Source organism: Furipterus horrens, unplaced genomic scaffold, assembly GCF_987537825.1.
Source record: "Furipterus horrens unplaced genomic scaffold, mFurHor1.1.pri manual_scaffold_6, whole genome shotgun sequence".
Taxonomy (NCBI): Eukaryota; Metazoa; Chordata; class Mammalia; order Chiroptera; family Furipteridae; genus Furipterus; species Furipterus horrens.
The window spans coordinates 92,903,226-92,929,443 of NW_028327176.1; the positions used below are offsets into that span (position 1 = coordinate 92,903,226).

Below are 26,218 nucleotides of genomic sequence, written 5' to 3' on the forward strand. Positions count from 1 at the left end.
CACTGCACCTGGAGTAGAAGCCACCCCCCTTACACAGGACTGGTGTGATTCTGCAGCCTCGCTTGGCCTTCCAGCCGCCTCTGGCCTCCTTCCCATTCTGTGACCAAGCAAAGCTCCTTCCCTTCAGGCCTGGTCACCTTCTGCTTTCTCTGCTTGGACCGCTCACCCACAGAGAACCACACGGCTGCTCCACCCTCACTATTCAGCTATCAGGTTAAAGTTCTCTTCTGCAGGGGGGCCTCCCCCACCCATCCAGCTGAAAGTGGTCTTCCTAATTGCTCTTCACATGACATGTTTTTGCTATTCCATAGCACTCATGAGCCCCTCAGGTGATCTAATGTGTTAGAGGATGTGCTCATTGTGTCTCCTGCCTCCTCCTGGCAGGTCAAGGGTGCTCTGCCTTGTTCACTGCTAAGAGCCAGTTCACTGCCCTGGTACAGCACCTGGCAGACACAGGATGCCCAATAAGTAGTGTTCCTTCACTGACTGGCTCTGCAGAACCAGTCAGTGTCTGATACATGCCATTAGAGTACTTTGGGGATAGATGGGGCCTTGGAGATCATCGAATCCAAATTCAGTTTTTTTCTTTTCTTTTTTTAGACAAGGAAACTGAGGATGAGAGAAAGCAAGTTATGTGATCAAGGTGTCACGGCAGGTTGGTGGCAGAGCCTGTCTCAGGTCTCAGACAAGACCTGACGATGGTACTGACGTTGCTGATCCTAGTGGTGAAGGGAGGACCCTGAGCAGCCGGGCATCCCGCTGAGGAGGCCCACTTGCCACTGATGAGGATGACAGGGCGAAGGTCAGCCTTCAGTGGGGGTGCTCCATTCATGTGCAAACCTCCTACTGTCTAAATGGCAGAGAGTTGGTCATGTTGCTGAGTGCAGGCCCTTCAGGGCAGGACTCGGTCATTAGAGGATCCAGGTCTGCCATTTCACCCGCCAAGGAGCCTGCCGACATGTGAAAGCAATGCTAAGCCTGTCCGGTAGCCGTGGATTACTGGGTGGAGGCTCAGACGAGGCACAGGCTGGGGTGAGGGACCTGAAGCTCATCCTGTGGGTTTCTGGGGAGAGGGAAGGCAAGAGGAGAGGAGGCCTGGCCACAGCAGGTGGGAAGCTGCTAAGAGGAAGAGGGTTCAGCGACGAAGGCCAGGAAGGGCCTTCTCTTTCCCTCCCTGTTGTCTGAAATACCACAGATGTTTTCTGTAACGGTTATGGAGTCCTCAGACCTGGGCCTTCCAGTGGTGTTTGCATCTACAACTCATTGGCAAGACCCAGGCTCCAGCAGGAGACTCATATTTCTAGCCAGGGATTCCCCGAGTTACCAAAACACCCAGCTCCCTCCTGTTTGGCAAGGACTGAGCCAAAGAGAGCTGGCTTTGGGGATAGAAAATAAGGAGAGCTGACGGCTTGGAAGAGGGAGAGAGGCTTTGGCAGGCAGGGCGGGAGCAGTGGGGCCGCCCACGCCTTGGGCTGCCTTGGAGTTTCTGTGGCTGTCTCTCGGGGCTTTCTCCAGGAGGACGCAGAGTCCAGGCACATGGAAATGACTGCAAGGCCAGCCCTGTGGCTTCAGGAACATGCAGGAAGCTTCCTGCTCGCCTCCCTGCTTTCTCCAGCCTCCCCCCTCACCTCTCCCAGGTGCTGGTGAGCAGAGTGCGGAGACCTGTGGCCTGGGAGGAAGGTGCACTTACATTTCTTCTGCAGAATGTTCTGTCTGGCCTTGATGAATGCCAGGATGTCGGAATCCGTCTGGCTGTCTCCGGTGAGAGGGATGGACAATGCTGGTCTCTCAGGGATGCTGGGGACAACGACACGTCACACTTTACTACATCCCATGTTTGGACTCAGTGCTTATCTCCCCAAAGTGACTCGATGTCACCCAGGATGCTCTGAGAATGAACTTGGCTCCTTCTCATTCCCTCCCCCTTACCTGTGCAGTAGCCACAGCAAACCTTTACGTGCATCTGTGTCATGTTCTCACCACTCTCCACCCCCTCACTATTACCTCCCTTCCCTTGCCCTAACTTACCAAAACCAAGCCCATTTGACCTGGGACCTATCTTCTTCAGCACCCAATTTAGATGTCATATACCTTAGGCGGTCTCCCCAGTGTGTCCCCACTCCCACCATGGCTTAACTGTTTGTTCCAGTGGCAGAGATAACTGTTTCCCCCTCTCTCCTTAAAAACAGAACCATAATATTTAGCTAAATAAGCTGCTATAGCTAAAAACTACATTTCCCAGGTTCCTTTGCAGCTATATGTGGCCAGGTTCTGGCCAATGAAATTTGTAAGAAGTGCAGAAATCCTCTTAGAAAGGGAGGGGTGTATGTGGCCTTCCTCCTCTTTCTCCATTCAATTCCTACATACAAAGTTCCCCTCAAGAAAATTCAGAGCAATGTACTCTCCTGGCTTTGCCAAGCTTCCATCCTCACACCTGTCCCTCCACACAGCCGGTGACAGTGTCCACTCCCTTGGAAGGCAGTGAGGATTGTACACAATTGAATGTTGTCCATTATCACAGGTAAATTTTTGTATCCTCATTCCAGCTGCCACTCAGCCAGAGGTGCTAAAGCAGAGTCACAGCAGGGGGGCAGGGAGCTGCACTGGGGCTGCCCTCATTCTCTCTGAGGTGGGGAGGGTCTGGTGGAATTCACCCTTGGACCCCTTAGGAGAAGAGTAGGGTCTGCCAGGCGAGGCAGGGCAGGCAGGCACAAAGAGCAGGTGCTGGGAGAGGCTGGACCCACTTTGTTCAGCCTGGAATGACTGGCTCACAGGATGGAGGTCAGGCTTGTTAACTCTGTGTCCCCCACTGCCCAGGTACTCCGTGGTGGGGTGAGTGGCCCAGATTGGGACTGTCCCTGGGATGGCTCTTCTTTCCTTTAATGGCTCCACGTACATCTATTCACAGGAGACATGAAGCAGCTCTGCCCGCACAGGCCCCCGCAACCCTGGGAGAGGTTCCAGGGGAGTCCGGGTACCTGAGAGGAGACCAGCCCTGGGCTCTGTCTGTGTGGCTCCTGGACAAGGGCTCTTTGGGTTGTGGGGGAAGCAGACTGATGATTTCAACCCAATCCGCCCACAGCAGGGGCTGTCCCAGGCGCAGAGGGAGGAGAAGACCACAGACCTGTTGTCCAGGGAGGCGCGGGTGCTGGTCTGCTCCTGGCTGAGCAGGACGGGGCAAGGCGAGGGCAGGATTTTCCTGGTGTTCACATCACTGCGAAAACCAGACCCACAAAGGAGAACGTAAGGGAGGAGGTTTACCAAAGAGAAATTCAGGGTCTCTATTTAGGAGCTGTATGGACTGAATATTTGTGTCCCTTCAGAATTCATATACTGAAGTCCTAATCCTCAGTTTAATGATGCTTGGAGGTGGAGTCTTTGGGAAGTGATTAGGCTTAGATGAAATTTTGAGGGTGGAGCCACCATGATGGGATCAGTGTCCTTATAAGAAGATGAAGAGATCAGCGCTCCCTCTACCATGTGAAGACACAGCAAGAGGCGGCCATCTGCAAGCCAGGAATAGGGCTCTAACCCCACTCGGATTCTCTTGACCTTGATATGGGTTTCTTCAGCTTCCAGGACTGTGAGACATAAATAAGCTCCCGTAGTTTAAGCTACCAAGTCTATGGTATTTTGTTATGGTAGCCTGAGCTGACCCAGGGGCCAAGAATCCTTTGCTGTGAATGATGTCTTAGTCAGTTCAGTCTGCTATAATAGAACACCAGAGCTGGGGAGGCTTAGGCAACAGGAATTTGTTCCTCACAGTTCTGGAGACTGAAAGCCTGACCTCAGGGTGCCAGCATGGTTGGGTTTCTGTGAGAGCCCTCTTCAGGAGAGCAGATGGCCAACTTGTGTGTCCTCACACAATGAGGCAGCTCTCTGGCCTCTTCTTAGAAGGGCACTAACCTTATTCATGAGGCCTCCATCCTCATGATCTCATCACCTCCCAAAGACCCCACCTCCAAATGCCATCACATTGGGGATTAGGTTTCAACATACCAAGTTTTGGAGGACACATTCAGTCCATAATATTCCACTCCTGGTCCCCCAGAATTCATGTCCTTTTCACATGCAAAATACATTCATTCCATCCTATCAGCCCCCCAAATCTTAACTTTTCCCAACATCACCTCTAAATCTGAAGCCCAAAGTCTCATCTGAATTCATTTAATCAGATATAGGTGAGATTCATGGTGTTCTTAATTCATCCTGAGACAAAATTGCCCTCCAGCTGTGAACCTGTGAATCCAGAGAAGCTACCTGCTTCTAAAGCACAGTGATGGGAGAGGCACAGGATAGACCTTCCCTTTCCAAAAGGGAGAAACAGAAAATAAGGAAGGAGTGATTGGTGCCAGGGGAGTCTAAATCCCAGCAAGGCAAACCCCAGATCTGAAGGCTCAAGAATAATCCTCTTTGGCTGATGGTCTGCCCTTCACCCTCACTAGGATTAAGGTCACGCCTTCTTCTGGACCCAGTGGGGTGAAGGTCAGCCAGGCTCTGCTGGGCAGGGGTCATGCCCTCAGGGTTCTGCTGGGTTCACCCCTTACCCCAGCTTTGGGCAGAGGCTGTTTGGCCTGTTGAAAGCAAGTAATGGTCCCTCCTTTTGAAATGGAGGAGCAACCATGAAGATCTCTGAATTGCCTTTGGGATTGTTCTGCTATTGCCTTGAAGAGTAGTTCATGTTCACAGCAGGACAGCTCTATGGTCCCATCCCGTGAAAGCCAAGCAGTCCAGCAGCCTGCCTTCATTCCATCCCAGCTCCTTCTCTTCAGTTCAAACTGTCAGGCTGAGAATTTTCCAAGTCTTTACATTCTAGTTCTTTTCTGCTTAATAATATCAACTTCAAGTGATTAGTGTCTTCTTATTTTTAGTAGAAGCAGTCAGGAGGAGTAAAGCCAATCAATCCTTCAACACTTTGCTTAGAAATCTCATCAGCTAATATCCAATTTCATCACATGTAAGTTCTACCTTCCACAGAACACTAGAACTTGAACGCAATTCAGCCAAATTATTTGCCACCTTATTACAAGTATTGCCATTTCTTCATTGTCCAATACCGTGTTCCTCATTTCTGCCTGAGACCTCATCAGAATGGCCTTTACCACCCACCCACATTTCTATCAACATCCTGAACACGATTACTCATCTTGTCTAAGATGATGGAAGCTTTCTTGACAACTCTTCCCTTTCCATTCTGAGCCTTCCCCAGAATTGCCATTAGAAGTCCCTTTATGTCCTGGCCAGGTGGCTCAGTTGGTGGCAGCATCGTCCTGTGCACCAAAAGGCTGTGCATTTGATTCCTGGCCAGGGCACATACCAAGGTTGCAGGTTCAATCTCCGGTCAGGGAGTGTAAGGGAGGCAGCTGATAGATGTTTCTCTCACATTGATGGTTCTCTCTCTCTCTCTCTCCCTTCTTCTTTCTTTAAAAAGAGTCAGTGAACATATCCTCAGATGAGGGGAAAAAATCTGCTTATGACAATTTTGGCTACTTGGAATATGTAGTTCAAAACTTTCTAGCCTCAACCCATCATCTGGTTCCAAAGCTGCCTCTACATGTTTTGGTGTTTGTTCCAGCAGCACCCCACTTCTGGTATCAATTTCTATTTGAGTCAGGTTAGGCTGCTCTAATAAAGTACCACAGAATGGGCAGCTTATAAACAATGGGAATTCATTTGTCCCAGTTCTGGAGGCTGGGAGTCTGAGATCAGGGTGCAGCAGGGTTGGGTTCTGCTCAGAGCCCTCTTCCGGGGTTCAGACCGCTGGCTTCTCATTGTGTCCTTACATGGAGAGAGTGAGCTTCCCCTCATGACCTAATCAAAGACCCCATCTCCAAATGCCATCACACTGAAGTTAGAGTTTCAACATATGAATTTTAGGCGGGGGGAGGGAGGGCACAGACATTCAGTCCATAACAGATGGCTCATACATTAATTTTCATGTTGGAGCATTGCACGTATTGGATATTCACATTGAACACAAACAGTGAAGATCAGAGTTGTCACTTATAGGCGCCTTCTGCACACCAGGTTCTGGGAAAGCACTCTGCAGACACCATGCCGCTTAATCCTCTCACAGCCTCATGGTCCCTACTGTATACACGGGGACACTGTGGTTTAGGGAGGCTAAAGACATTCTGAAAGTCACTCAGCTGGCAGTGGCAGAACCTGGCTAACCATGACTCAGGAAGGCTTCCGGGCCCGTGCCCTCAGCCTTGATGTGTTATTAACTGGACCTGACACTGGGGCTCTGTGGGAGCCTGCTGGATGTGCGGCTGATCCCTGGCCACACCAGCTGCCCTTAGGAGGCCAGCTGTGCCTCCTGAGTGAGAAATCAGTTCCACCAGCTCAGGTAGATGCATTTTTGTCTATTTTACTAGGCTGCCTGGTGCATGGATGGGCCTTGCTTTGGATTCTTGGTTGCTAATAGCAGAACCCAGAAGAGCCCCTTGAGGGATAAAGGGCCAATGGCCAAAGCTGTCCCAGATGCCAGTGACAGGATGGGATCTTCTCCCTTGCTTTGGGATGGTCCTGCCTAGACAGCATATCAGAGCTGGAAGAGGTCTAAAAAGTCACCTGGTCAGAATCCTCCTCTAACAGGTGGGAACACTCAGACTTCAAAAGGCCATGGTTAGAGGCAGGTGCACCAGCTTTGCCAAGTCTGCAACAAGGGTCCAAGGAACTCCCCAGGCCTGACTTCATGCTGACCCACCCATGATTACAGCCTCTTCCCTGGCTCCAACCTCTGCCCTCCCCTGTCTCTTCTAGCAGCAGGGTTTCTTATCCTGGGCCTGTGCCCCACAGGTTCAGGACTGTGGATCAAACAAACAGGAAAGGAAATCAGAGCCTGGGACTTTTCCCACTTGATGCTTATTTCCCAGCTGAAGATCTGTGTTGAGGAGGGCTGCTGCAGGACCAGAGGCAGCCACTAGGTGGCAGGCTCTGCATGCTTTTCTTTAGGAACAGTGGTCAATTCTCAGGGCTCTGATGGAAGAGTTCTTGGTGCAGGCCGAGAGAGGGAACGAGAAAGGGCTTTCCATTCTCAAGGTCCAGGTCAGTCTGGAAGGTGTAGCAAATCTTGTAAGATCAAGTCATTGGCACACAAATGCGTCATTGACTCAATGGTTTCCCGGTGGAGCTTTTTCTAAGATTCCAGGGAGTGTTCAGATGCAATCGGTGGAGTGTTGGGAGTGGGCAGGAAGGGGCAGGAAGGAGCAGAGGTGGACCTGGTAGGGCAGAAGGGCATTGTGACCACACCATGGCAGGCCCCCTGATGGTCCAGACGCCCCTCGACCGGCTCACGCAGGAGCATGGCATAATGCAAAGGCTTGGAGCTCCTGAGGGAAATAACTCCTCTGCTCCTAAGCAGCTCCAGTGTCACTGGATGCCATAGCTTGGTCTCTGAACTCTCATGTTACAAATTACTTCTGTCCTTTCTTCTGACCAGTCAACCTTCGACACTGAATTCATTTCTCATGTTGATATTTGTTCTGGAGAGAACATACCAATCATCAGAGTTAATGATATTTCTTAATAAAAATTAATAAGCAATATTAATAATAATTTGCCCTCTCGGGTTGCCAGTCAGAATGTTGTGAATTTCGTGTGATTGGCCTGCAGGCCCTGAGGATTTGGGGAAGTGATGGCAGCAGGTTTCTGTCAGAACCTGAGGCGCAGAGGAGCAGCTCTGTCGGCGCTGAGGCCGCCAGCAGCAGCCACGACGGAGCTCAGGTGCAGACAGACAGTGACTCGCTCTCTCACTCCAGCGGCTCCTTGGTGGCACTGGAACATTTATCTGCTTGTAGAACAGCAGTGCGGAGGGACCTTGATACATCTTACAGAAGACAGAGGGAGTCCCAAAGAGGGTAGCTGGCTTGCTCAAGGGCCTGCTGCTTGAAAGAGCAACGATGAGGATTTGCTTAATGTGCCCATTGAGAAAGTCTAAACGGGGGGACCTCGGAGCTGATCTGATGGGCACCTGGGAAGTCCAAGGTTCTGAATTTCAGGGTTAAAGATCTCTTAGCAAGCACATCAGGCATCACCGTAAGCTGGAATGCCCAGGAATGCCAAGGCCAGCACAGACCCTACTTCTCAGACGAGGTGGGTGCTGGAGTGGAGCCTGATTCTAGCAGTTGGTTTTGGAAGGATGGGCTTGGACACCTTGTTCAGGGCTGGTCCTCAGACCTGGTTGTGGCGGGCACTCTCTCAGAGAGCTGGCAGGTGAAGGTCTGTAAAGGACAGATGGACAAGTGAAGAAGAGTGGCAGCCCTTGCTGATAAGGAGATGGGAGAAGGCAAACAAGCATAGAGAAGATGACAAAAAAAAAGGGGGAAAGAAAATGCAGGGTGGGAGTGCCGATGGGTAGAGTGAGAAAGTGGAAGAAAGGATGGGAGATGGAAGGGAGTGAAGGAACAAAGCTGAGAGAGGACGGGAGGCAGGGAGTGAGCCGGGAGCAGGGAGAGGGAAGGAAGGAAGGAGTGCCACTCAGCACAGAGTCTGGAGATCTGGAGTAAGCAGTAGCTCTTCACATTACTGACTAGAGTTTGAAACATCACACCTTCTTCCTGGGTCTCAGTTCTATCAATGAAATGAGAGCATTCATTTTCCGGTTTCTGAACCAAAATGGTGGGGCTGATAACAGGGAGGTTTCCAGGCCAGAGGCTGGCCTTCGAGGGGACCACAGATTGGCTCTTTGCAAATCCTGGCCCCTTGGGAAAAATCGGACTGTGGGCACACTGAACACGTGGGGGTCCCAAGCAGGAGAGGCTGGCATTTGGCAGAATATAAAGAAAGCACATTTGTATGAAGCAGTACAGAATACGAGCAGGAAAATGCCTCCCCCCACTAAACAACAGCATGTACATGTGCCCCTGAAGGGCAGTCATTAATGTTAATGGAAACTGATGGTGGGGGGTGGCCAGATGCTGGCCAGCCTGGGTTCCAGTCCTGTCTCAGCACTTATTAGCTAGGTGACCCCGAGCAAGTCTATCAGTCTCTTGGAGCCCAAGCGTTCTCACCTGTAACGTGAGGGCAATGAGAGCACATACTTCGCACATTTGTTCAGTGCCTGGCCCAGAGGCCCTTGGTGCGTGGCCGGGGATAGTATTACGTAAGAGAAGAAAGTTGGCACTATCTCCTTGGAGAAGTTAAGGACATCAACAACCAACCTTCTACTTGGGTGTTCACAGAGAATGTTTGAGATGCCACAGTGACCTGGGACAGGGTCTCTGCCCTGCCCCACCCTGGTAGAGCTCTGTGAGCTCTTCCTAGTCAGCCTGACAAAGCAGGTGGCAGGTTACTTCTTTGTCAAAGGGGAGCCCTAGGCCTCTCCCTTTCCAATCTCTGGCTGGAACCCTCTTCCTCTCACCTGCCTGTTTATAACCTCTTCACCTGTAATTTTTGGTATTGAACTACTGTCGGGGAGGGAGTTTGGGGGTGCTGACCACTCCCAGTTCAAGCATCTTAACAAACACTGTTCAGTACAGTTGGTTTCTCTGTTGAGGGTGAGAGATTTTGGAGCAGGGCACCGGCTGCTGCCTCAGATCACAGGGCTCCGGGGCCTGCCTGAGAGCCAGCTCTCCAAGGACTGTCTTTCCAGCAGCCATCAGAGGGCTTGGGAGCGCTCTAGCAGCAGGCTGGGAAAAGCTCCCATGGCGGCCTGACGCACACCTTTGAAATCCAAGCTGCTGGACTTTACTTGGCAGGCATAGTCGGTGTCTACCTTATGGCCCTGGGGTGTGTTTACTGGGCCTTTCCTGACACACCAGTCACACCTGTGAGCGCATGTGCACGTGCTAACACACAGACACACACACACACACAGACACACAGACACACGCTCTTCATCCATTGTCTTTGGAACAAGAGAAAAATTGGAGACGGGGCTTCCTATTTGTTGGGTAGGAGATTTCCACCAGCAGGAGCCATGCCGGAGACCAGAGGCTGCGGACTGTGCAGCGGTTCTGAGCCTCACGGTTGGGAGGGGAGCTTTCTCTCCCATGGCAGACACACGAGGGGCTCTGAGCGGAGCCAGAGCCACGACTGGCCTCTTGGCTGGCCCGGATGAGTGTTTTTCAAACATGCTCTGCAGAGTCCTGGGGTCTCCAGGAAGGGGCTGTGTGGGGAAGGAGGTGAGTTTGCAGGGCTGAAAACTCCAGCACCCCAGAGGCTGCCAGGGACCGAGGGCAGAGCACAGAGAGGACCCGGGCAGGACCCTGGCGCCAGCTGTCTGTGTTGCCCGGAGCAGTGCTGTTGACCACTTACACAGCCTCTTATTTTTCATTACTGGCCTATTTTTAGAGAAGTTTTGTAGAAAACTGAGAAGATAGTAGAGAGTTCCCATGTAACGCCCCCCCCCCTCCTGATAGTTTTCCCCTGTTATTAGTATCTTGCATTGGTGTGATACATTTATTACAGCTGATGAACTAGTATCAATACATTATTATTAAGTGATAGCTCACACAGGGGCTCACTCTTTCCGTTGTATATTCAATGGGTTTTGAGAAATGCATGATATCATATATCCACCATTATAGTATCCCACAGCATAGTTTCATTGACTTAAAAATCCCCTGTGGCTCTGACTGGTGTGGCTCAGTTGGTCGAACATTGTCCTTAAAAGGGAAAGGTCGCTGGTTCGATTCCCGGTCAGAACACATGCCTGGGTTGAGGGCCCCAGCCCTGGTTGGGGGCCTAGGAGAGGCAAATGATGGATGTTTCTCTCGCACATCAATGTTCCTCTCCCTCTTTTTCTCCCTCCCTTCCCCTCTCTCTAAAAAATAAATAAATAGAATATTTAAAACAATCCCATGCTCCCCTCTTTATCCTTTCCACCCTCCACCCACCCCTCGGTAATCACCCATCTTTTTCCTGTCTCCACAGTTTTGCCTTTTCCAGAGTATCATAGTTGGAATCAGATAGTGGGCAGCCTTTTCAGACTGGCTTCTTTCACTTAGTGACATGCATTTACATTTCCTCCGTGTCTTTTCATGGCCTGATAGCTCATTTCTTTTTATCACGGAATAATATTCCATCATGCGGACACACTACCGTTTGTTTACCCTTCCACCCTTTGAAGGACATCTCGGCTGCTTCCAGTTTTGGCAATTATGACTAAAGCTGCTGTAAACATCCACTCGCAAGCTTTGGTGTGGACATAAATTTCAACTCCTCTGGGTATCTCCTTAGGCTCTTCGTGTCTGTGACAGTTTCTCAGACTTGTATCTGATGCCTCTGACAGCTTTGAGGAGTGCTGGTCAGGTATTTTGTTGACTGTCCCTCCACTGGGACTCGCCTGATGTTTTCCTCATGATTTGATTGGGGTTATGGGTTCTTGAGGAGAAGCCCACAGAGGTAGACAGCCCATTCCCATCACATCCTATCAAGTAGGCCGTCTGACACAAGTCCCCTCCCCCCACCCCCTGTCCAGCGAGGGGGCTCAGCTCCTATTCAAACCCAGTCAAAGGATCGCTCCTTGGTGTCAAGGCTGAGGCCAAAGCCACACCCCTGCCCCGAATGCTGTCATGACTGCTGTCTGGGGGCTGAAGGGTGGCTGAGGTGCACGTCACTGACTCAGCTGCCGGGGTGGTGTGGTTGGAAAGAGAGAAGAATGTGGGTGGCATGAGAAAGAACCCACCTTCAAAAGGCGGTCTGTGGGGAGGCGGCATCCCCGCAGGGTCGTGCCATCATTCGGGGAAAGAAACTGGCTCGGGGCCACCCTCACGTGGAGGCTGTCCTCACAGGGGCTGCCCACATCTGTCCCCGATCTGTGCCAGGACTGTCTTTACCTCAGCCCCCCTGGGCCCTGGCAGCTGGCTCCCCTCGGCCCTGCCATCAACACCCACGCCTCCCCACCTCCCACGCTACTCTCCACTCCCACCCGCTGCTGACCCTTCTCCCCGCTCACAGGGAGGGCCGGGGCCTGGGTGGTCAGCTGCTTCTCCCGTTGCCATGGCAGTGGGGCCCTGGCTGTCAGAGCCAGGGGGGCACTGAGGGGTTGCGCTCAAATGGGTCTGGAAGCCACCAGCCTGAGCGTTTACACATAATTTAACAGTGGAAGTGAGTGGTCCTCCCAGACCGTGAATCCTATAAACATTTAGAGCAGCAAGAGTAGCTGAGGGCAGGCAGGAGCCATGTCTGGGTCCCTGCGTCTGTCAGCAGAGTTGTCTTCTTACCTGTTGTCAGAGAGAAGCTGGGGTCGTTCCTGCTGAGACTCCGGCATCTGGGGGAAAGGCTGTGTGTGACGGAGCAGATGCCCCGCCGGAGAGTTCACCTGTGGCCCAAGAAGGAGTTTCACAGTGTTAGCCTGAATCTGATGACATGGGAAATGTCCTTGATTTAGTTCTTAGGGGGAAAAAAGCTACCTATAAGTGGTATATGTGGCATATGTGGGAAAAAAGAAATCTAGATCTAGTAGTGACTAGAATGATGGGCACCAAGATATTATCTAAATGGCGGGGTTCCAGGTAGTGTGTGATTTATTCTTTGTGCCTCTCTGGGCTAAGTTTTCCAAACAGAGCACGTATTACTTTCTGTAGTTAGGAAAATAAAATGTTTAAAATGTAATCTGTCAGTTCTCCAGAAGTCCTTTCTGGTTTTGCTTACCTTGTCCCAGAGAGAGGCCACTTTGTGTGGGGCGCAGCTCCGCCACTGTGCCTCAGAGCCCGCATGTCTTCCCCCACACGGGGCCTGTGGACGAGGCTTCAACCGCAGAACCACCCAGAACACGGGAGTGCAGGGGTGCACGGGCCGCTGCCACTAGGCTGTTTCCCACCTGCTTCCCTCTCTCCCCAGGATCCCGTCACAGGACAGTTTCTCCTCCCCTCCCGTGTTCTGATGAGCTACAGGCTTTCTGCCCTGCCACACCCAGGGTACTTCTGCAGGCTGTAAAACTGCTCAGTGGCAGCACAGAACTGGCTCCTCAGGGACAGATGCCCATATCGCTGTTGCAGTCACTTGGTCCCTTTATGTCAGTCACGTCCTGTGGGACAGGGGACCTATGGAGCTGAACCTTTGTGTTCCTTGTTACTAAAATGGGAGCTTGCTTCATGAGCTGGGGTTGTGAGCACGTGGGCCTGGGAGCTGAAGCCCAGATTCTTCTTCCCCTGGAAGCCCCATGGGGGCTATGTCTGCCCCTCCTCTGCTGCCCTGATGGCTCCCAGGCCCTAGGAGGAGGATGGGTGCTGGGGCAGCAAGGGGCATGGCCAGCTAACCATACCTGCAGTCTGCTGGCCTCCTTGGCCCACCAGGCTTCAAATTCCTTCTGCAGCTTCACCTTGACTTTGTCCATGAGCAGCTGCAAGTGCTCAATCTCCACCTTCAGGGCCTTCAGACGTGTGAACATTGTTTTATACCTGCAGTGGAATCAGAGAAGAGTCTTGGAAGTCACTGGTGGGAGGGTCAACCATGGACCATCGGCTGCAGGTCTGTGCCTCAGTACTGTGCTGGTAATATGGACTTTAAACTCGCCCACCGAGGCCAGGGTTCCCTTCCACCACAGAGAAGCAGAGCCGGGTGTTTTTGTCCAGCAGGCTCATGTGAGTTGAACAACCCATCTCTGAGTGACAGCTACCATCATGGAGCATCTACTAAGGGGCAGACGTGACTTCAGGCACTGGACGTAGATATACTCATGTAATCCTCTCCACAGCCCTATGAAGGAGACACGGTTATATATGTTCTTCACTGTACAGATTTGGAACCTCAAGCAGGGAGAGGTTAAGTATTATAGCTTGTTTCATGGCACAGAGCTAATAACGAGACGAGCCGGGACGGGGACCCAGCCAGCTGGTTCTAGGACCACAGTCTTCACTGCCTCCCATTCTGCTGGCTCATCTCCATGCCGAGGACCAAAATGACAATACACTTGTCAGTGCACGTGTGGGTGTTGGGCATGCTGCGATGAGTCGGAAGTTGTCCGACAGGAAGCACTGAGATGACCGTGAGGTTGGAAGTGAGGACCAACGGGTCAGGATGGGGTGCCATAAAGACACAGAAGAATGGATTGGAAAGGAACTGAGGAAAACAAATGGAGTGAGGGAGAAAGCACACGTCTGGGGAGAACCCAGGGGGCAGAGAGCAGCTGTCTGGGAGGGCAGTGTGAGCTTTCTGGAAGGAGGATGTTGGCAGGAGGGAGCACAGCACACAGTTATCAGGAGCGACCTGCCCACCAGCTGCACGGGACCTTGTTCTCAAGTCTCAGGATGGTGGTGTGTGTATGTGTGTGTGGGGGGGGTGGGGGTGGGGGATGGGGGCAAGGGGGTGGGGTTGGCTCAGGGTGCGTGCCTTGCCAGCTCAGGGGTGGCCTGTGTCACAATGACACCATTAGGACCTTGAGGGCAAGGAGGTGACTTGTTTGGTCTCCCCAAAATCCCTCCATGGCATGGAGGAAAGAGCAAACGTTTGTTGAATGCATACATGAACAAATTAACTAAGAGGCTTGACTGGAGTGTTAAGCAAGATTCTGTGACCATGCTGTGTATCAGTAGTGGCCTATGTCTGTGTACGCTTGAGGGTCCTCACTTTGTAATTGAAATCACCTGGGGGCCCTAAATGGCTACATGAGGGTATGATGTCCTCAGGACACCTTACAGATTAGGAGACAGAGGAGGGAGGTGGGTAAAGCTGCAGGCTTCTTGACTCCCCTAGATGGCAGCAGTAGACCAGGCCGGTTGGTTCCTTCTGCAGTGTCAGCCTGGGACCGTGAGCTGGGAGGGCGCCAACAGCCAAGGGCTCCCATTCCTGATACTTCTGCTCCCATTCCAACCTCACCTACCCAGGGTTCCTGCTCAAAGGCGGCAACTTCTCCAGCTGTTTTAGGGCCCAGCTGCTAGACCCCCTTCCCAGGGAAGCTCCAGGCCTGGGTGGGGCATAGCTCTCTTTGAACCCTGGGCAGCTCTAGGTCTCCCTGGGATCCCCTGGGACTTGGGGCAGGGTGTGCAAGGAGAAGAGGAAGGGCACCTTCTCTTTTCTTCCTCCAGTTGTGACCGTAGTTTTTCTTCCAGTGGGTCTGGCACCAAGGGCATGGCCGTGTTTTCAGAGATACCTGGAGGAGGGAGATAGATGCTCATGACTTACTTCAATGGGGGAGAGAAGCAAAGGGAAAGTGTGATATTCAGGGCAGAGTTAAAGTGCATCTCTGGATGAAAGGGGACCCTGTGCGCTCCTTCTGGGGCCTTTGGATGGGGTCTGCTTCAGTCCCTCCTCTGGATGGTGACCCCTGCTCCCATGAAAGCTCCCACGAGGCTTCTGCGACTCTGCTGGTTGGCTGTCCTCATGCCCAGCACCTGTCACAGGAGGGGAATTCTTCCTTACATTGTTACTAATCCTTATGCAATTGAGTTCACTCGTTTCCTCTGGAGTCCCCAGGGAAGATGTGAAATAGCATTCCCCCATCCTCTGGTACAGAGCCCTTTGCAAACCAAGAAGACATCATTAAACTGGCTCATGTCTTTCTTTGCACCAGCTGAGGGGCCAAGTTCTACAGCCTCCTGGTTCTGACTTCTCTCTAAAGCAGTGGTTCCCAAGCCTGATTTCTGCAGGCACTGCAACAAGAGCTGAGACCCACACTCAGATGCCCTGCCCGTGAGACAGGGTGCCGGGACCACGGCAAGGCATTGGGGAGGGCTGTGTCCCCACACACGATGACCACTGCAGCTGGCTGCCCGGCTGTCCGGCTGCCCGCTCTGGCTAGCATGCCTGTCTGGAGCCTGTTCTTTCCTAGCTGGGGGGGGTGCAGTCTGCTTCTCCTCCCAGGAGTCTGTGGGGCAGCACTGCACTTGCAGCCTCACAGAAGGCCCTGCTTTTCCTCCATGCAGGGCAGCATCTACTCTGGGCCCGGTGCTTTCGGGACATGGCCAGACTTAATCCTTCTAGTGCCCATCTGAGGTGTTATTGTTCCCATTGTACAGATATGGGCTTTGAGGGTCAAAGAGGGTAACTCACCCAGGGCCACATGGGTTTCCAGGGTCTTGGATTCAGAAATTCCTTCTATACCATTTCTGATGGGTGCCATTTGCTTTCTGCCTGAGTGCTTACTTCCAGTGGCGGGAGCTTGCTACTTCTCATGATAGCACATTTCACTGTGGGCAGCTCTGTTTCCTCTTTGCGCTGAGACCTGCCATACTAACTTCTTTTAACCCTCGTTCTGGATCTTTGAAACAGTATAGCATGTCCTTCTTCTAATTTGATGGTTCTTTAAATATCTTAACAACAACAAAATACCACATGTGTCTGGAGCTTTATTCTCAGACTGACTCTCCCCTCATTGAAGTGCTCAGTGACAGCTAACTGTCTAACTGATCTTAAGTAGAGAGCGTAAATCTGGACATGACACTCCGGACACGTCATAGAGGGACAGGGTAGTAAGGGGCTCTCCTAGCTGTTAAAGTTTTATGCTCGTTATTTCCATAGCAGGTGAATTACTAACAGGGACCATTGCCTGAGTGCCTGCTGTATGCCAGGTTCTGCCAAGTGCTCTGCACATCTTACTGCTCATTCTTAAACAGCGGAGCAGGGAAGGTGTTACTATTGCATTCCAGTTAGATTTGGAGGCTCAGAAAGGGCTGTGAATAACCCACGGTCACACAGCTAGTAAGAGGCAGAGCTGGTTCCAAAGAGCTAAATGTTTACTCCAGGCAGCCCCCCAGCACTGTCTCCCAGCAGCTTTGTCATTGTCACGGCCATGTCAGTTTGTCATTGGCTATTAAGCTTGAGGTCAGTTGAAACACTTTCATATTTTTTGTAGTGGTTGTCAAAACACATCCTCTTTCAGTGTGATTGCCCTTTTGATACCAAATGCAACACATCCATTTACTGGGGATTTAGCCTGTTGAGAGGTACTTATTCTGTCATGCGTTTATTTTCCCTATTGGCTGCCATTTCTGTCATTATTGGTTCATTGGTAAATATGTTAAATGGATTACGATTCTGTCCTTTACCTTCCAGGCACCTGCTACTTTCTCTCCCTGGGTCATGTGACAACTGTCACTGGTAAAGTGACCGAGCAAGCGTCTGACTCACTCCATCGTTGAAACCCAGGAGATGTAGATACCTTAGACTTCGCGACTGAGGACCACACTGTCACCCGTGCTGGCATTTTATTGGCCCCAATGAGCCAGGCTGCCGGCCCCTGTGGCCACGTGCCCCCAGCACAGCCCCTCCAAGGCCGGGAGTGGTCCTTCTGCCCTTTGTGTCTCCCCTCCTTTGTACACATGTCATGGGCAGGGGACACTCAGTGCTGTCTGTTTTCACTGGCCCTTGTCCTCTGAAAAACATCAGACACGAGAAACTGAAGACAGTACCTTAACGTCAAACTGATAATGGTAGGACTTCAAATGGACAGAATATTTCCTCTCTTAACAGTTTCGGGAATGGGCAAATGTATCTTCCAGGCTCTTAAAAAGAAAAGCTGTGAATCTCCTTCTTCCTTTTAATACCTTTGGGCACTACACCAAGACAATCCCTGAGAAATTCAGTGAAGTCCCTGCTCTGTGGTGACTGGCTGGCGTCCTGCAGCCACACACTGATGGCAGGCTGCTAGGGACCGGGCTCACTCCTGTGGATGCACAGGGGGGGTCCCATACAGCACCCCCTCCAGCAATCTCTAGGGGCTTCATGGCGGCGGAGGGCAGGACAGAGGCCCAGATGGGCTGGCTGCGCAGCATGAGCGCTGAGCCCTGCTCAGAAGAGGTGCTCTTGCCTCACCCCCTGGCTGGGTGGCTTTTTTTGGAGCATTTTGCAGGTTCCCCTGGCAGATGAGAGTTGTGGGTGCCCCAGAAGCCTGAGGGTAGCCTAGGGCAAGGAGAGCATTCTGAAGAATGCTGAACAAAAGTGGGAAATGATATTGGCTGCTGTGGGTGGGGCATGCCCTTGGTCCCACTGACTGTGCCACCTCATTCATTCTTGTCACTCTAGCTGGCAGATGTCATCACCTCCGTTCTCCAGACTAGGAGATCAAGGCTCAAGGCGACCAGGCGGCTGGCTCAATGCCATAAAGCTACCAAATAGCAGAGCCAGGCTTTGAATCCAGGACTAGCCATGTATTCACTTATGTAACAAATGTTTATGAGGGTCAACATGGGCCCGCTCCTGTGCCAGGGGCAGACATTAAACTATCCAAAAACTGAGTCTATAATAGAATGCCAGGGGTTGAAAGCTGCTGTGAGGGAAGAAAAAGTAAGACACAGGTTGAAGGGAAGCCATGTTAGGCAGGAAGTCAGGGGGCCTCTCTGAGGAGGGGACATTTGGGCAGAGCCCTGAGAGAGAGAACAGCATGCAGAATTCAAGCGCAAGAGTAGAGCAGCAAGTGCAAAGGGCCTGAGGTGAGTCTGTTGGTGCGTCTGGAGAATGGTGAAGGCCAGAATGCCTGCAGTGTGCCCCCTTCTACCCAGCATGATTTCAGGACATGAGAGAGATCACTAAAACTCCTCTTCCCACTTCTCCGTTCTCCCCCGAGTGCACACACACGTGCGCGTACACATACAGCGCAAAGGAGAGTGGTGGGAGCTGAGGCCAGTGAGGAAACTGAGTCCAGACCACACAGGACCTTGTAGGTCATGGTAGGGACTTAGGCTTTGAGACAGACCAGAGGCTGGAGGGTTTTGAGTAGAGGAATAGCTTGAGCTATTCCTTTGGTAGCTAAGCCAAGCATTTTTTTTTTTTTTTCTGCTGAGCAAGACAAAGCTACTTCAAACTGAAGAATAGTTAATGTGCAGTGGCGCCAGGATGCTGTAGGCCTGTCGAGAGAAGGCTGGGGCATGGGACCTTGGACAGCCAGAATGAGGGCACAGCATGCCCCCAGGACAGAAGCTATCTGCTTTGCCTGACAACCAAAGGGGCCTCTTGCCAAAGGTGCTGTTTGCGTAGTGAAATGCATTGTAACCCCACCAGGAGACAGCCCCTGGCTGCTTCTGATGTTTTCTGATGCTTGGCTTATCTGGCCTTTCCAAAGAGAAATAGAGGCTGGGAACTCAAAGGGAAGTGAATAAAAGCTCTGAGCAAGAACAGAGGAGGAAGGAGTAACTAAAGGGCATTTGGGCTTTGTAGGTCTCTATGCCCACTGGGACTATAGCCAGAGACAGAACCTCCAGTCACCTGACAGGAGGCACACGGAGCCCTCCTTTCAAACTCGGGATTCTGGCTGGGACGGGGGCACAGGAGGTCGCAGTCCTGAGTGGCCTGTGAGGTCACACTCTGAATCGGTATGCTCAGTTGGCTCCACAGCAACACAAAAGCAAGAAGGAAGGGTTTTATGCCACAGGCTGTCGATCTGAATATCACACACAGAGGAAGCCCTGAGCTGTCAAATAGTAACTGAACCTTCAAGCAGGGCACACAGGGCCCCAGGTTGGCTGTGCCTCTCCCGTTTCAGGTCTTCAGGAACTAGCAGCACAGGGAGGAGGGGCCCTTACTAGGAAGGCCAGCCTTCTGTGTGCTCCCTCCCACCTGCCATGATTTCGGAGGCACTGGAGAGATCGCTATAACTCCTCTTCACACACACACACACACACACACACACACACACACACACACACACACACCATACCACACGCCACCCCAAAATTCGGCTGTGCAATTATTTAATGTCTGAAATGTGCAGGATCTCCTTTCTTTGGTTCGGTGTCTCTCAGTTGGGGGTGCACATGAGAATCACTTATGGAGCTTGCAAAAGCACAGACAGCTGGGCCCTACTCCAGACCTACTGAGTTAGAATTTGCCTGTAGGTTCCCTGGTGAGCTCTTAAAAAAAAACAAAAAAACAAAATCAGAGTATTTATAGCCATAAGCATTTATTTGGTAAACGCTAGAGCAGCTAAATAAGCAAAACCCAAGACAAGCAAGGAAGAATTGACAGACACATTAGTGTTTGGTCTTTGTCACATAATTTAGATTAAATAATCAATAGTTATATACAGGAGCAGGCTGATATTATCGATAAGGTTGACTTAAGTGCCACCAGTGGAAATCTCCTACAAAGACAATATGTACTCTCATTCAGTCAATAAAAACCTAAAATAAATTGTCATGTGAAAGACTATAATTTTAAAAATCAAGATGAACTACATAGGAATTGAATTATCAGATTACACTAGGCCGAAACGAAAAACTAATTGATAAAGTTTAAACAACAAAAAGTTATTAATAAATGTGAAATAACAAACTAGCTAATTAATCTTGTTTTATATTATTTCCCTGGTGAACTCTGCTGCTCACCCCTTGTTAGGAAACACTGCCGACAGCTCTGAGCCCTGTTTCAATGCAAGTACTTCATGCAGGAGATAGCAAGAATGCAGCAGCTGCCACGGTTTAAGGAGGATGGTGTATGAGCTACCATATCCCTTTGTGTCCTGTCCACCTGTCAGACCTTTGGGAACCACTGTGGTGAAAAGGGGCCTCAGAGTTTGTAGCAAAGAAAGTGTACTCTCTGTAGGGCTAGGGCTGCCTGCACTTGGCCCTTGTAGGTGGTGGATAAAATCTGAATAATGATATCCACCGTGGGGCTGCTCCACGGATCAGGGACTTCATGTGTCTTATCTTATATAATTATCACAACCCCCACTATAGATGAGTTCTGACAGGAGAAGTAATCTGCCAAGGATCACACCACAGGTGGGTAGAACTGGAGTCAGGAGCTGGCTCTTTATGACTTCAAAGCCTGTGCTTTTTCCTTCATAAGTGATTCCAGTAATGAAGGAAGCCATGGGACAGATCATTGACATCAGTTTTAACTTGTCCTTGGTATTCGAAGGTGATGCTGTTTTCCTTGAATGCCTTTCAAATCTGGGGCTGGGGCTGGGAGAAAGTCGCGGTTTCTTCCTGAGTGCTGGCCTGTGAAGACTGCCCTTTACTAACGAAACCACGGCCTGCACCCTGAGCCCACCTGGCATTTGCAGCTCGCCTGCTGGAGGCTGCCCCTGTCCAAGTTCAGCCCCCAGAATGCCCAGAGCCAGCCTGCTGCATCCACCTCCTTGACTGTGTGCGAGGAGTCCGAAGTAAGGCAACACTGACATTTTCAACCAGGCACCAGAGCCGACTGTGGGTTTCTGTGGAGCAAAGGCTGCAGGGCCCCACGTGGTGGTCCTCTGGCCAGTGTTGTGTGGAGGGGGCTGTGAGTTATGTGGCCCTTCTGTGGCCGACAGACATCAGAGCCAGGGCAGCCCTCCAGCTGGTTGCCGTGGCTCTCCAGCAAATGATTCATTTGCCGAGCGCCCTCTCTGGACCTCCTTGGGGCTAACCTGTCTCACAGAACTGTAGATCACTCAGCTTCACCTTGTTTGAGACGTCAAAGTGTCTATTCTCGCGGAGATTAACGGTGTCAGTGGATCAATGACCACGATGGTCAGCAGCTCAGAGGCAAAGAGTCTGGCTTCCCAGTCAGACCATTTCCTGTTTAATGGCTCAAATTTATTGTCCGCTGAAGTAATCACATGCTAACGGGTGCTCAGTGCCGCCATCCATCTTGGTGTGGATTCTGAGAAACAACATAGCTCCATGGCCTGCTCAGGCTGAAGGGCATGATGGACAGCACCCTGCAGGCACACGCTGTGGCTGATAATGGCACACTCACAGCCACAACCCCAACTCCACATGCACTGCCTCTGTCTCCCCCTCAGGGAGGATGGGGCACTCTCTGAGGGGGGACTTGGCCCTGCTGTAGTGCCATCACAGTCACTTGGCGTGCCAGTTCAGAGCCAAACACAGGCCAGGACACCCTCTAATAGAAGGCCGTCGGCCGTCTTGTCCTGCCTGAGTCACCTCCCCTGCCTCTACTTGGGAGCCTCGCTGCTTCAGACCATGCCCCTGGGATGGTGGCCTTGCTCCTTTGGTCTTTGCTCCCTCCCCTCCCCCATCGTGTTCCTTGGGGAGGGTGCAGACCACACAGAGGGCCAGCGAACACGGAGGCAATGTGAGGGAGACCCTGGGGCATACAGCGTGTCCAGGAAAGCCACTTCTAGCCTGTTACTCACTTCAGCTCACATAGGTCCCCTTCCGTGGCCACCTCTGTTCAAATGAGTGCTCTCACTTTCTCCTGTCTCTTCATGGTCCTTTCTGCTTTAACCCCAGACCTATCTTTTGGCTTCTAGTCAGCATTTCTCTGGTGGCAGCCACTCAGAGCTTGGCTCGATGACACCTTTTTCAAGGCTCCTGGTGCCCCTGCCTTCCACCTCGGTCCTCCAGAGGCAGGTCTGTCCGGAGGCGGCTGCTGCCTGCTCTCCAGCCCACCGGGGCTTCCTCACTCCTCAGTCGGAAGCATGCTCACATCTGAACTCAGAGTGCAAGTCCCTTGGCAATTCTACCCTATGTCACTTCAGCCTCAATGACCCGTAGTGACCACATGCCCCGGTCTCAGTGGCTTTTCAGAGATACATTAGCAGGAAACTTGGCATCCCTAAGGCCTAGTCACGTCTTTGTCACCCAGGACCCAGCCAGCCAGCCGGGAGTGTTCTCAGGACACACACGGCCCTTCAGGGGGGACAGTTTCTCCTGTGCCTACGAGAGCGAGCGGGCCTTCCTCTGAGAAGCGCCTCTGAGGACGATGGCTGAGTGGGGTTTGGGGATTGTCTCCACTGGCTTGTAAGAGAAATTTCAGGGCTATCTGGAACTGAGTTGAGGACCCTTAATAAAATTGTCTCCTTCCACTTTTGGAAAATGTATCTGCTACTAGCCAACATATAAGTCAATATGTTCATCTGGAAAAGATTTATTATATACACTCGAAAGTTCTGAGAAAGGCCTCGCAGTTTCTGAGAAAGGCCTCGCAGTGGAATCGGCACATTTTCAAAGTACGATGGCAAGAGGTGGTTAGACAACCAAAATGTCCACACCAAGGCTGGAAGGTCTGAAGGAAGTTTTTGAAGAGAATTTCATCAAAGAGAGCTAGCCTTTGCCTTGAGCCTGCCTTACCTTCTTCATTGGAATGATGTGTGTGGAGGTCCTTCTCCCTCTTTCAGAAGTCGTCATGGGGCTGGAAGGAGACCACTCTGAAAGCTTGATAAGAGTTCTCAGACAAGACAGTGAGAAGCTAGGAAAATTCCTTGGCAAGTGGAATAGGGAAACTGAGGCCGACAGCTGAGCACAGTGGCTAAGCAATTTCCAGCCAGGGGCAGTTTACAACCAGGTGCAGAGGGCAAGGGGCAAAATTGGAAAAACAAGGCCCTCAGCCCAGGGTAACCTTTCCTCCCCTGGCCTCTGCTCCCTGAAGAGAACAGCTAGGCCTCAGCTGTATTTCAGCTTCAGGTCCAGAAAAGCAGCAAAACCAGGTGGGTGCCGCCAGAACCAACGGCAGACTAAAGACCCCCTGCCCTGTCACTGACCCATCAGTGGAGACCATGGCCCTGACAGGGCACACCTGGAGAACTGATGAATCTCTGCTGAAACCTCCCCTGAGGCCTCCCCTAAGATTCCCACCTGCAAGAAAGAGATAAAAGCCTCAACACAGAGGGCCCAGGGCTCGCACTCTCTGGGGAGCAGCTTACACCATTTCCTTTCCCTTCTTCCCCTACTTCTTTCCGCACAGGCACTGTCTTCTAAACTCTGAAGCAATGGTCAGCTGCAGCTTGTCCCAGGCTGATCCCCTGAACCTGTCCCTAAAGCGGCCTCTTCTCTGACTTCCCAGTGAGCTAAGGCAGCCCAGCCTAGGCTCTCCTTATTTTTTCAGCCAACGGAGCCACACCAATCACGACATTATGCCAATTTTAAGCTACCAATATGATGTTCCTGAATTTGGACCTGGGAGGGAATATACACAGAAGCTCTCATGAGCCCGTATGAGCTGGCTCCCACCCACTTAAACTCTCTAGCACATAACTTAAGACTTAGATACTTTTTAATAGGGCCTCCTAGAGGGGCAATGGGATCTTAGTAGAAAAAAACCTGGCAGTGGACCACAGGAGGCCTAGGGGCTGTGCGCTGGACCTACTCCATTTGCTTCTCCAGACCCACCTCCACCCTCTTCCACTCTTCTGCCCTTCCTTACCCCTTGCCTCTGGCTCGGCTCAGCCAATGGGGCCTATGGGCAAGTGACTGGAGGCTGGGAGGACAAAGAGGCCGAGGTAGTTCACTCTCTGGACATCTCTGCAGGTTTCATGAGCTGGGTGTGTTGCTTGACTGAAGGTCATAGCTCCTGTCAGATGGCCAGAGCCTTTCTGTGTTCAAGTCCTGGTACCTGCTCATTTCTCTTGCTTCCTGAAGGCCTAGGGGCAGCGATGCATCCTGCCTTGCTGCTGTTATTACCTCTCAGCTGCGGTGGTCTCCCTGACAATTTCCCTGCACGGCTTTGTCCATAGACCTTTTATTCAACTCTCTTAATAATACCTAATTTGAGTACTGGCATCTGCTTCCTCTTTGGACCACCACCCATACAAGTTCAAAGAAGGTAAACAACTGTTTAAATAGGGTGCTTTTCTTCAGGTCAAGGATCTTCAGGTAAGGGACCTCTAGGGGCCCTGGAAATGCCCCGAGTGAGGAAGAATCGGCTTTGAACCTCTACTAGACCCAGAAAGCACAAAGCCATGTTACAACTGCCTTTTCTCCCTTCTTCTGTTCACTCCTTGGGGAAACTGAGCTTAGCAGTCTGAGAGAGGAAGTGAGTTGGAAAGACAGAAGGAACTGACCATATATCCTGTGTTCCTGGCAGTTTGCCTTGGCCGGGGAAAGAAAGAGAAGTCTTATCTTGGAATGAAATTTGAATTATTGAGACTATAGTTATAATATAGAATGACTAATATTTTTCTATTGTTGTTTGTTTTGTTTGGAATTCACAATGAATGGCCACTGAGTCTGTGGCTGCCTAATTTCCACCCAGTGACAGAGGAAGAACTCTCCTGACTGTGAGAATGTAGAGACAGGGGGAGAACAACAAAAGTGGGCTTCCAGAGCACGTCCCACATGTAGCTGAACATGCCAGGCACACCCTCTTTAGCTACTAAGTCCCTACCAGAGAATACAATGCACCTGGAGGAAAAGAATGAGAAGTAGTGAATTTTATTTTCATCTTTAAGTAAAGCAATCCTCACATAAATGGTGGTGAGGAAAATGAAGATTAAGCAGAATCAAACTGGGATTTGCTTTTCACTACTTCTATTATCACAACAATTCCATTGACACAGTTATTTGACTTGATCTCTGAACCCTTGGAATTGAATGCTTTGTAGAGTTCTGGAAATTATTATAAATCATTTAAAAGAAAAAAGGTTCAGAGAATAAGTAACATGCATGTACCACCTCCATATTTTGAGAAATCTAAACAGCCATAGTTGCTTCAGTTTTTGTTTTTGAACTTGAACATCGCAGAGCTGGCAGAAAGCTTCCTTAGTGCCTTCTGCAGCCTCTAAAACGACCCACCCACTTTTATGTTCTCACCCTCTATCTGTAATTCTCTTAAACATGACTCAGCTAGTTCTTGTCACAAGAGGAGATGGCATAGGTGTTCTCTTTGTAATTATTTGTTGGACTGTATACCTGTACATATATATTTTATGCATCATTCTATATTTATGTTATCTTTCACAGCCAAACATACAAAGCTCTCACTCCTCTCTCCCCAATAAATATTGGGCTGGCCAAAAAGTTGTTTTTTTTCCTCCTGTAAGATGGCTCTAGTAGTGCTTAGTTGTCTTTAACTTCATTCAAAGTAATTTTGTTGTATTGTGACAGCTATCATATCAATGTGCATTTTAAAAAACTTATCAAAATGGTGAATTTTTGTGTAGCCATTGTAATGTTAAGGACAGAAGAAAATATAACATTTTTGGCATATTATGCTTTATTATTTCAAGAAAGGTAAAAATGCAACTGAAATGTAAAAAAAAGTATTTTCCAGTGTATGAAGAAGGTGCTGTGACTGATTGATGTGTCAAAAGTGGTTTGTGAAGTTTCGTGCTTCTCGCTGGATGATGCTCCACGGTCAGGTGGGCCAGTTGAAGTTGATAGCGATCAAATTGAGACATTAATTGAGAACAATCAATGTTGTACCATGCAGGAGATAGCTGACATACTCAAAATATCCAAATCAATAAAGTTATTGGTAAAAATGAAAACTGTATCTTTTATTTTATGGAAGAAACTAAATGGGCTTTTTGGCCAACCTAATAGTATTGAACATTTTGGGATTTACATAAGTGGTATTATTACATATATATTCTCCGGCAATTTTCTTTCTTTCAATCACCATTGTGTTTCTGAGATTTATTTACATTGCTATGTGCAGATCTAGTTTCTTCATT

The 26,218-nt window shown here is 50.6% G+C and overlaps 1 protein-coding gene across 1 annotated transcript in view; it reads right to left on the reverse strand.

The window, feature by feature from the left end:
* Positions 1 to 646: 646 nt before the first annotated feature.
* LOC150006965 (kinesin-like protein KIF6) overlaps positions 647 to 26,218 on the reverse strand; it is a 90,091-nt gene continuing 64,519 nt past the window's right edge. Inside the window, exons 4-9 of the mRNA XM_090280794.1 lie at positions 14,956 to 15,040; positions 13,214 to 13,349; positions 12,171 to 12,268; positions 3,125 to 3,214; positions 1,629 to 1,797; positions 647 to 850 (exon numbers count right to left, since the gene is read on the reverse strand). Of these exons, the coding sequence (XP_090136920.1) occupies positions 647 to 850; positions 1,629 to 1,797; positions 3,125 to 3,214; positions 12,171 to 12,268; positions 13,214 to 13,349; positions 14,956 to 15,040 (782 nt within the window). The remainder of the gene's footprint in view (positions 851 to 1,628; positions 1,798 to 3,124; positions 3,215 to 12,170; positions 12,269 to 13,213; positions 13,350 to 14,955; positions 15,041 to 26,218) is intronic.